At 42.3% G+C, this 16,588-nt stretch overlaps 1 protein-coding gene across 3 annotated transcripts in view; it reads left to right on the forward strand.

The window, feature by feature from the left end:
• Nucleotides 1-16,588, forward strand: part of ENPP2 (ectonucleotide pyrophosphatase/phosphodiesterase 2) — an 80,525-nt gene that overhangs the window by 39,598 nt on the left and 24,339 nt on the right. For 2 of the 3 annotated variants that reach the window (XM_056854120.1, XM_056854122.1), the window contains 4 exons: nt 11,193-11,301; nt 12,839-12,964; nt 13,845-13,876; nt 15,473-15,600. In XM_056854120.1, coding sequence (XP_056710098.1) covers nt 11,193-11,301; nt 12,839-12,964; nt 13,845-13,876; nt 15,473-15,600 — 395 coding nt within the window. Of the gene's footprint in view, nt 1-7,824; nt 7,981-11,192; nt 11,302-12,838; nt 12,965-13,844; nt 13,877-15,472; nt 15,601-16,588 lie in introns of all 3 variants that reach the window. The other variant, XM_056854123.1, reaches the window with a different exon arrangement.

Genomic DNA, 16,588 nt, shown 5'->3' on the forward strand with positions numbered 1-16,588 from the left:
ATGAAAATATAACTTGCTGAAATGCTAACTCCTGAATCTGTGGATTGTCTGGTCTCCTTGTTTGTAAGAGTTCAGTGAAGAAAGGGTATATATTATGAAAGGGCAGAAAAAATGTTTCTACTGAAGTAGAAAAGAGCAAGAGTCCAGTAGCACCTTAAAGAATAACAACATTTCTTGCAGGGTATGAGCTTTCATGAGCCGCAGCTCACTTCTAGCTAGCTGTATCTGAAGAAATGAGCTGTGGCTTGCGAAAGCTCATACCCTGCAAGAAATTTTGTTGTTCTTTAAGGTGCTGCTGGACTCTTGCTCTTTTCTACTGTTAGTGACAGACTAACATGTCTATCCATTGTGATCTGTTTCTACTGAAGTGACTATTATTGATAGTATGAGAAAGTATACATTGTGTGGTAAGATGGTAGGAAGTATTATAAACATCAGTGCTGTATGGTGTATGTGAAGCTTTATGAGTATATGTTAGAATTAGTTAGTGACTGCAAAGAACTATATTCAGGCTAGGAAAGAGGAATCTTTGTGCGAACAGAAAGGAAAGGATTAGGATGAGGTAGCTGAGAGAGGGGCTAAGAAGAAATGTGTACCACTTACCGTAATGGGTACTTCAAAAAGAATGGGTCAGTTAAGCAGATAACAAAGTTGAAAGGACCCAGATGTTGGGGATCAGGTAAATGGGCGGAACTGATTATCTGCTGAGGAGAGCCAGCATGGTATATGGTTAAGCATGGTATATGGACTCTAATCTGTAGAACTGGGTTTGATCCCCCACTCCTCCACATGAGTGGCGGAGGTTAATTGGGTGAACTGGATTTGTTTCCCCACTCCTACACATGAAGCCAGCTGGATGACCTTGGGCTAGTCATACTCTCTCAGCCCCACCTACCTCACAGGGTGTCTGTTGTGGGGAGGGGAAGGAAAGGTGATTGTAAGCCTGTTCGATTCTTCCTTAAGTGGTGGAGAAAGTCGGCATATAAAAACCCACTCTTCCTCTCCCTCTTCCTCCTCCTCCTTCTAAGGGAATGGGTCAGTTAGGCAGATAACAAAGTTGAAAGGACCCAGGTGTTGGGGATCAGGTAAATGGGTGGAACTGATGACCAACTGTGGATTAAGAAGTATATTGGAAAGGAGAGGTAACATGTTACGTTATGTGTTGTCAAACCAATGAAATGGCAAATTGACCTCCCGCTGGTGGAGAGGGGGACCTGGCAACCCTAATCTGGACATATATTTGGGTTTTCCTTATTTAATTCATTTTTTGGCCTTGATTTTGTTGATAATAAATAGCTTGTAATTAAGCACAGATGCGTCACTTGTGCAGTTCTCACTATACATTTCCACCGACCCTCAATGATGCTCTTTGAAGCTCTTCTCTGGCCATAAGCCACAAGAGTTCCAGGCTCCCGGCATTGCATTTGTTACATGTCAGCCACACCTCTGCATGTAGGGTTGCCAGCTGGTAGCTAACAGTGGTCAGTTATACTTAAATTGGAATGGTAGAGGGGGGAGAGTCCTGTGGTGCAGAGTGGTAAGCTGCAGTACTGCAGTCAAAAGCTCTGCTCACGACCTGAGTTCGATCCCAACGGAAGTTGGTTTCAGGTAGCTGGCTCAAGGTTGACTCAGTTTTCCATCCTTCCGAGGTCGGTAAAATGAGTACCCAGCTTGCTGGGGGTAAAGGGAAGACGGCTGGGGAAGGCACTGGCAAACCACCCCGTAAACAAAGTCTGCCTAGAAAACGTCGGGATGTGATGTCACCCCATGGGTCAGGAATGACCCGGTGCTTGCATAGGGGACCTTTACCTTTTTTAGAGGGGGAGAAGCATTGCATGTTAAAGATTCGGGAGATCTAAAGGGGACCAAAATGGTATGAGCATCTGCTTAACACAGTAGTTGTGTTATGTTGATTGTCCCTGTTCAGTATTATCACCTCATCTTCAGGTTTTGTTCTTGTTGTTGACTTTGTACCTTCAGGATTTAGATTTTAAAAATCGACAACTGACACAATTGCATTGTGTGGCCTGGCATAGAAAAATACGAGTTATAAAAGAGTTATTCATTTTCTTGATGGACCAATAGGGAGTTTTAACTCTTTTTAAAAAATGCATAGATGAGGCTTGGGAGTATTAGTTAGCACTACAATAGCCAGGGTGTGCTGATGGCAGTATTTTAAATAATGGACTGAGATTTAGGATAGAGAAAAGTATGTACTTATTCGCACAACGTGTAATTAAGTTGAGCTTGCTGTTGTGGGACGGGGCTTTAAAAAACCAGTATCTTAGGTGCTTTAAAAGGGGATAAGGCAAATCCATAGAGGGTAGGTTCACCAATGGTTATTAGCCACGATGACTGTTTGGGATTGGGAGCTCCGTATTTGAAGTCAGTAGATGTCTGCTGGGGAGGATTTAGTTCTGTGACCCTGTTGTGGGGATTTCTGGGGTGTTTGGTTAGCTGCTGAAAAATGGAATGTGAAAAATAGGATGCCGGACTCAATGGACTGTTGATGTGATCCATTAGAACTCTTTATGTTCTTAAGGAGGTGATAGTCTGTCAGTACTAACTTTTTTATGTTTGGGAGCTTGGTTTTCCAAGAGTATCTGAATGAAAGAGAGACCTCTGTCTTCTGTGAATGAGCCAAAGCAGAGATTGAAAGGTCTCTTGGGTTGCAGTGGAAAGTAGAGGTGTGCATTCGGCTTTTTTTTCGGCTGAATTTTTTTTATCCTTTAATAATAATAACTGAAAAATCCTGAATCCGAAAAAACACACCAAAATTTTGTTTTTAAGGTAGAGGCACTAAATTTGCAGCATAGCTGCTGGTGACTCTCCTTACAGAACTCCCGAGTTTGGTAAAGATTGGGTATTTTAAAAAAAATTTCTGATTTTTCTGCAAATCTAGGGAGAACCCTGAGTTTGTAGAATATCTCATTGGAAAAGTGTGGCTCCGAACCATGGATTTAGATACCACGGATGGGGGCCACACTTGAGAAATAGATATCTAGATAATAAACTCTGTGTGGGGCAACATTTGAAGGCCATTTGGAAGCTTCAATGGATTGAAAATGCTGCTGCCCTAGAGTTACCAGACCATGGCTGGCAACGGGCAGAAGGTCACAAGGGGGGGTGAGTCACTTTTTCAGTGTTGCGCCAACACCATGTTGTCACTTCTGGCATGACCCAGAAATGATGTAATCGCATGGGGATGATGCTCTAGCATTCTGCTAAAACTGTATTATTTAATCATAAGAGTTTTGGGCAGATCCGAGAATGTACCCAGTATGATGATGTCACTTACAGGTCACACCAGAAGTGATGTCATGGTATCAACACCAATTGCCCCCACCCATTTCCCCAGCATTTTCCCCCTGCTTCCCAGCAGGGCAGAGGAGCTGAAGACCTCTGGTCTTCCTATGCTGCTCGACTTTTGATGGGTGTAAGGTGCTGTTTTTAACTTTTATAGCCCTCAGCTATCTATCTAGGGCAAGAGCACTGGGGGAGCATCTCTTCCAAACCCCACCAATGCCATTCTTTAAGATCTGCCAATGGGGCCCTGCTAGGGTTGCCAACCTCCAGGTACTAGCTGAAGATCTCCTGCTATTACAACTGATCTCCAGCCAATAGAGATCAGTTCACCTGGAGAAAATGGCCACTTTGGCAATTGGACTCTATGGCATTGAAGTCCCTCCCCAAACCCTGCCCTCCTCCGGCTCCGCCCAAAAACCTCCTGCCAGTGGCGAAGAGGCACCTGGCAACCCTAGGCCCTGCTGCAAAATAGAATAAAAGATTAATGCCTGGCATCCATCAGGAACAGGGCCAACCAACACTGTGGAGATTTCCCCCCTTAGAGGCCTGGTTAGCTTTGTCATGTACAGGAGACAGGAGTAGAAACTGTCCTTTCCCTCCAGGCCTGTTAATATTGGCCTATTAGGTATGCCTTTTTAAAATGTAAATTATTTTTGCTGTTTTACGAGTTTTTCAATATTCATTGAAAAGTCAATCTCTTGTAAACCGCTTTGATTATATATATAAAAATAAAAGCAGTATGGCTATTAGTAACAAGTAACTAAAAGAAAGCTCAGGAAAACTGCCGGGAGAATGCACCCAAAAGGAGGGTCAAGAAAGGTTGCTAATAGGAAGGTTGCATCTCTAATGGCACGTGACCCAAAGGAAGGTCACCTCTGGGAGAACGTCACTCAAAGGAGTTCCAGTTTACTTATTATCATATACTGTTTATAAGTTGTTGTTTCCTCTTTTGCTATATATTTAATACTTATTCTGTTGCAATATTAATGTGGTTATGATGACGATGATGATAATTAATTATGTAATGTCTATGGTTCCCTGTGTTTCTGGAATATGAAGCACCTTTGTACAGTGTATTTATTAACACTATAGTCATTACTGACTCCAGATAACTTCCCATATATTTCTACCCTGGTGCTAAAAACCAAGCTCCATAAACAAATCCTGTTTATGAAATGTTAAACTGGAGTCAATGCAAAACACACTGGACTTTAAAAAACACACAAAACAAATGTGACCGAACTAGGGTCGTTAGAAAACATCAACGGATTGTTTCTGTAGAACATTGAATATTTCTTTGTGCTGAAGTCAGATTTGCACTGGTGGTATCTCAAGACAGTTGGACTAAAGAACTTGGAGGGAGAGACGTTGCCCTTATGATACCTCTTCTAAAATGAAGATAGTTTCACAGATGAGCTGCAATAGGACAACTAGATTCAAGTCCAGTAGCACCTTAGAGACCAACAAGATTTTTTGGGGTATAATCTTTTGAGGGCAGCAGGAAAAGAGGAAGATCCAACAAGAGATGGATTGACTCAATAAAGGAAGCCAGAGCCTTCAATTTGCAAGATCTGAGCAAAGCTGTCAAAGATAGGACATTTTGGAGGACTTTGATTCATAGGGTTGCCATGAGTTGGAAGCGACTTGACTGCACTTAACACACACAAAAGCTTTTGGCAGTCAAAGTTCCCTTCGTCAGACATGTATCTGACTAGCGAAAGCTTATACCCTGAAAATCTTGTTCGTCTCTAAAGTGCTACTGGACTCAGATCTAGCTGCTCTTCTACAATGGCTGTCAGTATGCCACTGGGTCAGTTTTTAGGTCACTGAAATTATGATTTGCAGGTATTAACTGTAAAAATAGTAATGCTTTGACTTTTTATAATGCTTTTTCAGTCCAAGCAACCATTTTGTTAAAGGGAGCTCTTTAGTGAGTGCATGTGGAGAAATTGCACGGGTTTTTTTAAGTAGCAAGTTGACCCTAAAAGAGTTATTCATAAGAAAGTCTCACCTTTTTTGTTGCACTTGCATCCCATTTTTTCTGCAGGGCACACCTGGGACTTTCTTATTTTATTCTTGTAACAGTTGGGTTGAGAGGCTCACTGAAGCCACCTAGATAGCTTAGTGCTGAGCAGAGCTTTGCCCCCTAATATCCCCAGTTCATACTAGCCACACTCATACACAGGTTTATCAGTGACAAGCTGGACTGCATCGTAATTTCCTCCATGCATGGTTTGAGCTTAGCACAAGGAAGTGGTATCTGCTCAGGTTTTTTCCTCTGCTAAGTCTTTGGCCTTAGACTGCACTGCCCATACTGATCCTACTAGCCCAGATGGTAGTCAGCCTGCCAAAATAGCCATGACTAGCCCAATCTCATCAAATCTTAGAAGTTAAGCGGGGTCGGCCATGGGTAGTACTTGGATGGGAGACCCCCAAGGAAGTCTAGGGTTGCTATGCAGAGGAAGGCAATGGCCAAACACTTCTGCTCCTCCCTTACCTTGAAAACCCCATGGTCCTGGGGTCACAATGAGTTGGCTGTGACTTGACAGTGCAAAATTATTATCATCATGGGGATTGGTGCAGGCCCCTCTGCGGCTTGTAGGTGTTATATGTGATAAACAAACACGACCAATACTTGAAAAACCCTATCTTTTGGAAGCACCCTTAGGCCAAGCGCTTGCTTTTTTCATCAGCGTTCTGTCCTGCTCTAGGAGGCTGTCCTTGAAGGTAGACATCTGGCCGACCAGTTCTGCGATATCATAACATTCCTACAAATTGAGAGATCGAAAGCATCCTTCCTTCCTTCTCTAATTCTGATAACCATTCTTGTTCTTTCAAAGTGAAGCTGAAGTTTGGCTGGTTAATAAAGACTTGGCTTTCTCCCTAGCTGTAACTTCTTTTGAAAGAGAACTATACCTTTGCAAATGTATGTACGAAATTCGCAGTCTACTGTACGAGCTATGAATCGGACAACAGAGCCATGTGCTTAAGGACTCTTCCTGCTGCTCCTCTAACATGCTGCCCTGGGATGGTGATTCTGATTATTAGAACCACTTGGTGGTATGGTTCCAACTCTGGCTGTGCTTCTTTTGGAAAGAGTGAGTAAAATGCAAGAATCCTTCCTCCCTCCCCTCCTTCTGCATTGCTCATCAAGACTGCACGAGGCTTGAACTCTCCTTTTTTCTTCTTCTTTTGAAAAGAAAACTCTGAAGCTGCTTTCTGGAGAGAGACAAATGGAATCGGATTAGCATCTCCCTTCCAGCTGCTTGCCTAGGAAGCGGTGAAACAGCATGGCAGATGGTAACACTATTTCCCCCTTCCAAGAACGCAGCCCTGTGACTGAACAACAAAGACGGAGAATGGCTAAGCAGATAGAAACAAATGGCGTTATAAATCACTGCCGAGTCTCGGGGCCCCTTCACTGTGCTTCCTTTTCCTCTCTGTTCTGAATTACGCTGCACTATCTTCTTGTATGCATCATCTTGCTCCCTTCTGAGAATCTGATCCTAAAAAGAGGCCAAGAGCTCTCATTGGAACAGTCCATCGGAGTTGCATGCAACTTGGCTGCTTTTAAGATCAGTTTGAAGTATTATCCAACCCCTTGTGCGCTGCTTGGCTCCACAGCTCTTCTTCAAAAATGGTTTTCCCAACTCTTGGTCAGATGGACAGTTTTATCTCCAGCATCTCTCTTTGCCCCCCCCCCCACAAATGCCACAGTGACTTTGTGCATTAAAAGTAATTGCAGATGTTCATAGAAACAGGCTATGAAGGCTGAAGTCCATATGCTGCAGATAGCAACAGCAGGATCTCTACTTCTTAGAAAATATGTTTTGCATTAAAAACCGATATGAGAATGGGAGATTGCTGTGTCCCATCTGAGTATTATTATTATTGTTATTGCTATTATTAGTATTCGTATTATTATTATTTGTCTCTTGTTACATGGAACTGGCATACAGCTAGCTATGTGGCCATGAAATGCTTAACAGCTTCTCAGTGTTGTGAAAGTATTTGCAATAAACATATTGAAATTGTGATACATCAGTTTTTTATTTCTGAAGGCTTATGTATAGTTCATTTTATCCAACGGGTCCCATCCCTAAGAGAGAATGTTCTGTTGGAAGGAGGAAAGAGACCTTCCTGCAGAGGAAGGAACCTTCCTCCTTCCACCGGAAGATTCCTCACTTAGCAGAAGGGATACATTTAATCCAATTTTACAGTTTGTGGAATGCCCCTCTAAAAACAACATAAAAACCTGCTTTAATGGTTTATAGTTGAAAATTGATCTCATCTTCTTCGGAGTATTTCTTACGTACTCTAGTACTATTCTTACAAATAGGTACCTCCTTACTTTCAATCTTCACCGTAAATCGCCCTTTAAAAACACCCCGTTCCCTCTGGAGTTAACCAAGACTTGGTGTACAGATTCCTAGAGCTGCCGACACAGCTAGTTTAACTGTCTGATGTTGGCTAAGTCAATCCTTTTCTGAGTCCAGGCATCTCTCTCCGCCAGTACAGGAGAGTAATTTTGGCTCCCCTCTTACTCCTCCGTCTAAAAGACCTAAGAGAAAGATCACTCCTAAGAGGAGACAGAAAAGACGTGTTGATCCTTCAAAGAAAAGAAGAAAAGTACACAGAGCGGAACAATACTCTACGGAATCCCGTCAGAACAAAGTAAGTTTCCATAACTGTCACATTTGAAGCCATTGCGCCGCTTACCTTTTTCCACTTTTGAAGACGAGAATCCCCAAAGTGGAGCTTCTAGAGCCATCTTGCAAATTACATCCATAGACTGCTACAAGTTAAGCAGCCTGAGTTTCTTTTTGGGGAGTTGTGCTACCTCTGTATCCATTTGTTCTTGTAAAATCCATCTTCTTAAAAAGAAATCACAGCAAGGGCATTAAATGCTACTGCAAAAGTCTCATGTTCTTCATCCACAGGTGGAAAAATTCTCGACCAGCCTCCAAAATCTTAATATCATGATTTATATATTTTGTTTACCTCAAAATGAAATCTGTGGAATCAGGCATTTCCCCATGTGGAATATACTTCTTAGTAATATCTAGACGTTTCTGAAAAATCACCAAGTCATTTCCTTATTAAGAACAGCCTTGTGCGGTGTTATGAACTTCCTTAGAATTGGAACATTAAATTCAGAACTGTTTTTGCAAGTATTGGTCTGAAAGTCTTTGATTTCATGGCCAACAACTTTATAATAATGGCAGCAGCTGTTCTGGAAAACCAGAGTCTTCCTTGGAACATCATAAAAGTTTTGAGGCACAGAGAATCAGCAAGTAATGTTGTGAATGGTTTACACCAGCAATCGGTTTGTTCAAGCAGTTGCACGCTCCCGATTTCACATGTTGTTTGGCAAGATCATAGTTTCAGGGGTATAAAACATCCATAAGATGTCTTCATTCAAACTTGAGGACTGACATAAGCTTATGACCGGTAGACCTTTTAATCGCAGCAGAAAACACAGCACTTTTTTCCTCTGTGAATCTACAAAATAATAATAATAATAAAAAATAAGCAAAGCAACCCCAAACCATTCACTTGAAATTCATGAGTACTCCCTGTTTGGACTCCAAGTTTCAGTCTTGTGCATTGAAAGTTGGTGAGAGAAGGGATGGTTTCTACATCACAGTTTACTACTAGGTAGGCAAATACAATAATTGGTAGGAAGCATTTGTCCAATGAATTTTCATTTGTAAATAGGTGACCGTTAATTTTTGTTTGAAAGCTTACTTGTTAGTCAAAGTGTGGGTAACTTGTAGGCTGTAGAGTCCTTCACTTTTCAGGATATACACAGTTCTAGCATATGAGTGTAGATATAAGTTATGGCCAAAAGATTTCCAGCCTGGATCTTGGAGATGGCTAGTTCCGTGTCATAGGTTAAGTTGCTCATATCTGTGTCATCTTCTGTTAAAGTAGGGCTGTCAGCAATTTCTTATTTTGTTTAGCCTGAGGAATGGTTAAGTACGGTAATGGTCTTACTGATCACAACCTTATTTCAACTGCAGAAGTCTTGGTTAATGCAATACAGATGTCTTTAATACTGTTCTCCAAAACAGTTTCTTCATTCAAGCATATAAGCTGATCTGGGTTGCCACATGTTCATCTTCACACTGTTAGACCAGCTATTTGACACCGTGTTGTGAATTATTAGTTTGAGATTGTTTATACTAAATTTGGCTATGCTCAGATGATGAGCATGGAAGGCCTTGTTTAGACATCCCGCTAACTGGAGAAGCGTGTTTCTCCTTCGTCTTGCCCTCCACCTTTTATTTGGTAAGGTAAGGTTTGACTGAACTGCCTAAAATTAACTGGATTCACTGCTGGAGAAAGATGGTCAGTCCATTCCTAAGGGGGGGGGGAGAGTGTTGCGATGGCAGCTGGTTGTGGCACTGCCACGCTGCCACCTCAGAGGCTTCCCAGTCACCAAAAGGAAATTAAACTTCTTTTAAAAAGGAAAATGCCCTCATAGACTTCAAAAGGGCTACAACACCAAAAAAGGTGTCATAGCTACACCACTGCAAGAAGGGGTGTTCCCGGGGCAAAAAGGGGTTAGGAAGCAGCCTAAGGGCAACACTGCCCCCAGGAATGCCCCAGGACACTTCCTAGGATGCTGGTGTGATGACTTGCGCCACTGGAAGTCTGCCAGGAGGCAGCACCTGAGCCCGAGCCCTATGCTACTGCGTGGTGTGAGTGCCCCTTATCATGGGTTAAACGGGCACTTACGCTGGTGTGGGGTCACACCAGCTCCTAAGGAGCTTCGCACCCCTTCAGGATTGCAGCGGTATTCCTTCTGCCCTGACTCATGAGGTTTCTATATAAATAGAAGGTCTGTTGGAATGTAGGGCTTATGTAGATAATTATGAATTTTGCTTTACAGAAGGAGCAAGACTTTATTGCCATGCTAATATTGTGATGGGGTATCATTAGGGAGTGGGGACACAGGGGATCAGGTCAGGGCTGCAGCACTCAGAGAGTTTTCCCTATTTTAAACAAGCTACAATACCATTTAAGGAGGAGACATGGCCCAGTGGTAGGTCATCTGGTTTGTATGCAAAAGGTCCCGGGTTCAATCCCTGGCATCTCTAGTTAATAGGATCAGGTAGTAGGTGGTGTGAAAGACTATAGCATGAGACCCATGAGATCTGTTGCCAGTCAGAGTAGACAACACGGACTTCAAAAGACTGATGGTCTGACTCAGTATAAGACAGCTTCATGTGTTCATAATTGAAGTGTTGGGTTAAGACCAGGCAGAACTTGATCCGCATCGCAGCTTTGCCATAAAGCTGCCTGGGTAGCTTTATGGCAGTCACTCTCTGGCTAACCTGCCTCCCAGTTTTGTGGAGGTTGTTATGAGGATAAAATGTGGACGGAACAGCCAAATATACCGCCCTAAGCTCACTGAGGGAGGGAAGGCGGCATGTTGTAACCCAATCTCAGAAACTAAGCAGAGACAGTACTTAGAAGGGAAACCACCAAGGAAGGCTCTGCAGAGGAAGGCAATGGCAAACCACCTTTGTGTCTCACTTGCCTTGAAAGCCCCTTGCTGAGGTTTCCATAAGTTGACTGCGACTTGATGGCACGCTACACAAACTCACTGAAGGAAACATCAGGTAAAAATGTGTATTTCCATTGTGGCAAATTGTTGCGCCCCTAAAGTTTTTAAATCAAGAGGGAAAAGGACCGAGCTCCTCCCCAAAGGTGCACCTCCAATCAGATTCATGCTTGCTCTCTCCCTGGGCTAGTTTTAACATTTTTTAAATGCACAAAACCCTGATCACAGATTTCCCTTCAAACCTCTAGTTGGCCCTAAGGTGTAGAAACAGTATGGATGGCTAATTTTCATTGTGTTAAAATATGTGCCTATATAGATGTCACATCCGCTAAGAGACATCGACAAGATACTGGGCCAGCTGATGGATGGACTGAAGCAGCTGAACCTACATCGATGTGTCAACATTATCTTTGTGGGCGACCATGGTAATTGAAAAAGAAAAAGAAAACAATGCTTTAGTTTAGATTTTAAGATTTTGGTGTAAGGTTTGGTTTCTTTAAAGTTCCAGTCCGGAAAAGAAACACACCTCTGAGGCTGTAAGTGTGTGAGAAAATGACTTGACTGGATTTGCAGTGACTTCCAACGAGATTCTTCATTCCCTTCAAATCTATATTTTATTTAAGAGTAAAACTGAGCACCAAGCTACACAATTCATTTGACCACAAGGCGGGTCAGGGTTCCCCTGACAGGACTTCCTTTCCCTGCAGCCACATGGCAGCTGTGGAAAACTTACCCAAGGGCCATAGGACCTGATTCGGATTGGGACCACAGTGCTGGAGAGAAGCACTTCAGCCTTCTCCCTGTGTCTTTTCCTTAAGCTGAAACAGCTCCATTGAGCTCTTTTTGTTCTATTGCAGGGCAACATGTGGGGCAAATAATACCTCTTGGAGCTGTTTCGGCTCAGGAAAATGGCATGGGGGAGAAGCTCATCAGATGAGTACATGCTTCAGATATTTCAGTCTCTCCCAAGGAGGAGTTTTTAAAGGCAAAAAAAATGGCAAACGATAGGGGAGGGATGTAAAAAATCTATTTGCTTCAGGGAGAACAGTCACATCATGAGAAGACAAGGCTGTTTCTGCTAGTCGAACCAGTGCAAGTGTAACAAACTGGTTAAAATAAACCACAGTTTACATCTGAACTGCATGTGCTGATGGAACCCTTGATACAAGCCCACAGCAGATATTTGCTGTCCTTGGTTTGACTCTCTTGAAATTATAAATCAAAATTATAATTTTAATGGAAAGAAATAAGGTACAAAATTCTTTGGGATGTATTGTCGAAGGCTTTCACGGTCAGAGTTCATTGGTTCTTGTAGGTTATCCGGGCTGTGTAACCGTGGTCTTGGAATTTTCTTTCCTGACGTTTCGCCAGCAACTGTGGCAGGCATCTTCAGAGTAGTAACACTGAAGGACAGTGTCTCTCAGTGTCAAGGGTGTAGAAAGAGTAATATATAGTCAGAAAGGGGTTGGGTTTGAGCTGAGTATTGTCCTGCAAAAGTATTGTCCTGTAAGTATCAAGATAAGGTGCTAATGAGGGTATGGTATGTTAATATGGAACCATTGTATCCTGAAGTGATCTGTTAATGTGTGTAATCCAAAACTAATCTGTATGGCTATTGTTGAATGTTGTCTTTGTCTGGAGGTTTTTCAGGGCAGGAAGCCAAGCCTTATTCATTCTTAAACTCTCCTCTTTTCTGTTAAAGTTGTGCTGATGTTTTGTGAATTTCAATGGCTTCTCTGTGCAATCTGACAAAATAGTTGGTAGATCTACTAGTTGGTAGATCTTTGGGATGCTTTCGAAAAATCTGAATTATAACTTTTATTTGTGGATTTGAGGATCTGAATCTAAAAAATAAATAAATAGGTGAAAAAGGGTCCACATTTGCTGCTAATGGAAAGCTGTATGTTTTGCTTCTTCTGCAAACTTAGTTTTGCTTCATAAGATACATGATTTTTGTTGCAGGGATGGAAGATGCCACTTGTGAAAGGACTGAATATTTGAGCAATTATCATCTTAACGTGGATGACATATATTTGGTACCCGGAACTCTAGGGCGCATTCGTGCCAAAGCTAATAGTAACGTCAGGTGTAAGTTGATTTTGAACACCTTCGGTATACCCAACATTACTGCCAGGAGCAATAGTTAACAGGAATGGGAAGCCCCCTTCCCCCCAGAGTGGTATTTCACTTAGAGGAATTTCCTCTTGCAGGGGCTTGGGGTACTGCTGCTATCTAGAAATGACATATAGGATAATAGGCAGATTTTAATACATGCATAGATCCTAATATATGCAATCAAAAAGAGCCAGTGTGGTGTAGTGGTTAAGAGCTGTGGTTTGGAGGGTGGACTCTGAACCGGAGAACCGGGTTTGATTCCCCACTCCTCCACATGAGCGGTGGCGGCTAATCTGGTGAAATTGATTTGTTTCCACTCTCCTACACATGAAGCCAACTGGGTGACCTTGGGCGAGTCACACTCTCTCGGCCCCACCTACCTCACAGAATGTCTGTTGTGGGGGGGGGGGGGGAATGTGATTGTAAGCCGGTTTGATTCTCTCCTAAGTGGTAGAGAAAGTCGGCATATAAAAACCAACTCTTCTTCTTCTTAAATGGCTAAAAATAATGTCAGTATCCCACCTAAAACAGAAGCAATTAGCAAGAAAGCTAATCCCTCTTCTTAGAGACAGTGTGGTGTAAATCACAGTGCATTGAATGAATAGGCTTAGACTGGAGTAACTCTCCTTAGGAATGCACTGTTAGTGTGTCAAACTGGGACTAGGGTTCAAACCCTCTCTCTGCCACAAAGCTCTTTGGATGACTTTGGGCCAGTCACTTTTTCTCAGCCTGATCTTCCTCTTGGGGTTGTTGTAAAGAATCACCCTCAGCTCCTTGAAGGAAAGGTGGGACAAAAAATATAGTAGATCGTTCTGTGAATGTCTTCTTTCTTCTTTTCCTGTCTCCGTAACAGATGACCCAAAAGTTGTTGTCGCCAATCTCACAGTAAGTACTTGATTAGCATGCATCTCTGTCTAGGGCACAGGTCTACTAATTATGGGCTTTCTGTCATTGTTACTGGCTTATGGTTTAGGCATGGTGCTCATTAAAGCATTTAAAGCCCTCTAAAGAGGTACCTTCATGAGTAAGGAAGGCGGCTTGTCACGATTTCCACTGTTGCTGGTGATAGATTTTATAACTCTTCTAGAGTCAAGGTATCTAGGCATATGTTGGTATGCCTGGATGCCTTGACTCTATGGCCATTTATGCTTGGTAATTAGCAGAATTGCCCCGCATATTTTTTTGAGTTTTTCACAATGAACCGTCATTCAGGAAGTGACTGCAAAGTTGGCGCAGACCTGCTTCGCATTACTTAAGAGCCCCTTTAACGCAACCTTTTGTGTTTGCTCCGCCCCCACACCGAAGAATCCCCTGAAGGAACCATGCAAAATGACAGCCGCGCATTAGCTATGCAAACGGTGGTTGGCTAATGGAAGGAACAAAGGAGCGGGCGAGTGTGGGGGTGGGGGTGGAATTTTTCCTTTTCTGTCGGGACCGTGAATAGTCATTTTAAAGGTCATGTTTAAAAAAAGAGCTTTGAGTGAGCTTCAAAATTGACCCTGCGTAAATGGCCTGTGAAATGAGTCCATTTTTTCCTTCCTTTTGAAATGGAAAATGGTCTTAAGAGTAAACAGTTTGCCAGTGCTCTGTTGAAAAATTCGGCTGATAAGCCTTCGCCCTGTACTTCCCATTACCACCCCCTCCCCTGCAAAAAAGCCTTAACGTGAGCCTGGACTTGAAATTTGACTCTTCAGAAAAGGGAATTTGAATCAGTTCACACATCTTTGAGTTAGGTTTCTACTGACTCTTCATCCCACTACCCCTTCCACAAAGATATGAGAGGAAAGAAAAGATATTAGTCAAGAGTATAATTCAGTGCAGTCAGTTGTAAAATACTGCTGTAAAAACTCAAGAGTCTTCATAATGGATCATTAGTCTGACTGAAGAGTTAGAAACTTTAAAGTTTGTGGCATTCATATGAATTGGCCCTGGCTAGATGTAATACCCCTGTTTCAGGGCTATACTGGTCCAGACTATGAAATGTTTGAATGTTCCCTCAGTTGCCTCTCCTCATGATGCTGTTGTTGCTTTAAAACATTTAAAGCTGCTTGGCTTTGATAAAAAAAGGATGTAATTAGGGAATTTTTTTTTGCTTTGGATCATTTTATTTTTGAAGACACGTTTGTTTTAGTTGTTAATTAGTTGTTAATTCCTTCATTTTACTGCTTATTTTGGTTCATCGTTGGTGTTTTGCATCACAAGTGTGGTTTCCGTGAAGTAACCCCGGAGTTTAGAGAATGGTCTCATTCTCTGCCAGGACTGCTTTTTTAGAGACCAGAACTGCACTCTAAGAAGGGATTTTTGATGTGCATTGCCAAAACAAATGGGAACCTTTCATTTGTTTCATTTCTCCTCCCGCCACTTGTAGTTCCTGTCTCAGAAACAAGCGAGGGCTAATTCTTCATGTGGTTTTCAAAAGGCATGCACAACCTTGTTGATGCCCCACAAGGCCCCTTCTAAATTACTTTCCTCTCGTTTCAGTGCAAGAGACCAGACCAGCATTTTAAGCCCTATCTGAAGCAACATCTTCCCAAGCGGTTGCATTATGCGAATAACCGAAGAATTGAGGATGTTCACTTGTTAGTGGAAAGAAGATGGCATGTGGCCAAGTAAATAAGATGTCTTCCTCTCTTTTATGGCTTAGACTTTTCTTTAGATGTTTCTTGTTGGCCGATATTATGCTTGTCAACCTATGAATGTTCTTGGATCCCCTGACCATGCTTGAGGAATCACCTGTGTTGTCTCTACACTCATCCTGTATGGTTATGGCCAGTGCGTTCTTTTATGGTTACGCTTCACCCTAAAAGAAAAGGCAGCACTAGAGATAATGACTGACAGGACGGAGTCAAGAATATTGGCAAACTAGCGTGCTTTTTCACTTTTAATGTATTTAGAAAATGTATATGCCAAGTTGGTTTTCTACCATACATTAAAAAGGACAAAGGAGCAACAGTGTAATGATGACAGAAGTATGAAGTGCTATTGCTGTACATGCTGTGATAAAATTGTATAATTTTGCATGTATGGTATTTCACATCAACAATCACAAAAAGGAGTGCTTACTCCCTTATGAAACCGACTGACCACTATGGTCATCTTCAGAGGTCCTGCTTTGGGTATCCCTACCTTCTGAGATTAGGCAGGTGGCAACCTGGGAGAGGGCCTTCTTGGTCATGGGACCAAAGCTCTGGAAATCTCTCCCCTAGGAAAATTCACCTGTCCCCTTCTGTTGCTATCTTCCACTTTTTTGTTTTGTCTGGCATCCCCCTAATGATCCCTCCTTCCTACCTAATGTGTTAATTGCTGTTTTTATGTTTTTGTATGTATTTTATTCTGTTTTTTTAATTGTTTTAATGATGTGTGTTGGGGGTTGATTTTAATGGTTTTAAAATGTGATTTTATCACGTATGTTTCAAATTGTTAGCCGCCTCATAAGTTCATCAACATACATGGGGAATCCACATAGCATGTGAGTTGATACTATGCTGATGAACCTGTGGTTATGAGGTTTTTTTGTCAATGTTGTTAAGTGATAATGTACATATGAAATTGTCAATCTTATCACAGCGTGTGCTGCAGTAGAACTTTGTATCTCTG

The sequence above is a fragment of the Euleptes europaea genome, chromosome 8, assembly GCF_029931775.1.
Source record: "Euleptes europaea isolate rEulEur1 chromosome 8, rEulEur1.hap1, whole genome shotgun sequence".
Classification (NCBI taxonomy): Eukaryota; Metazoa; Chordata; class Lepidosauria; order Squamata; family Sphaerodactylidae; genus Euleptes; species Euleptes europaea.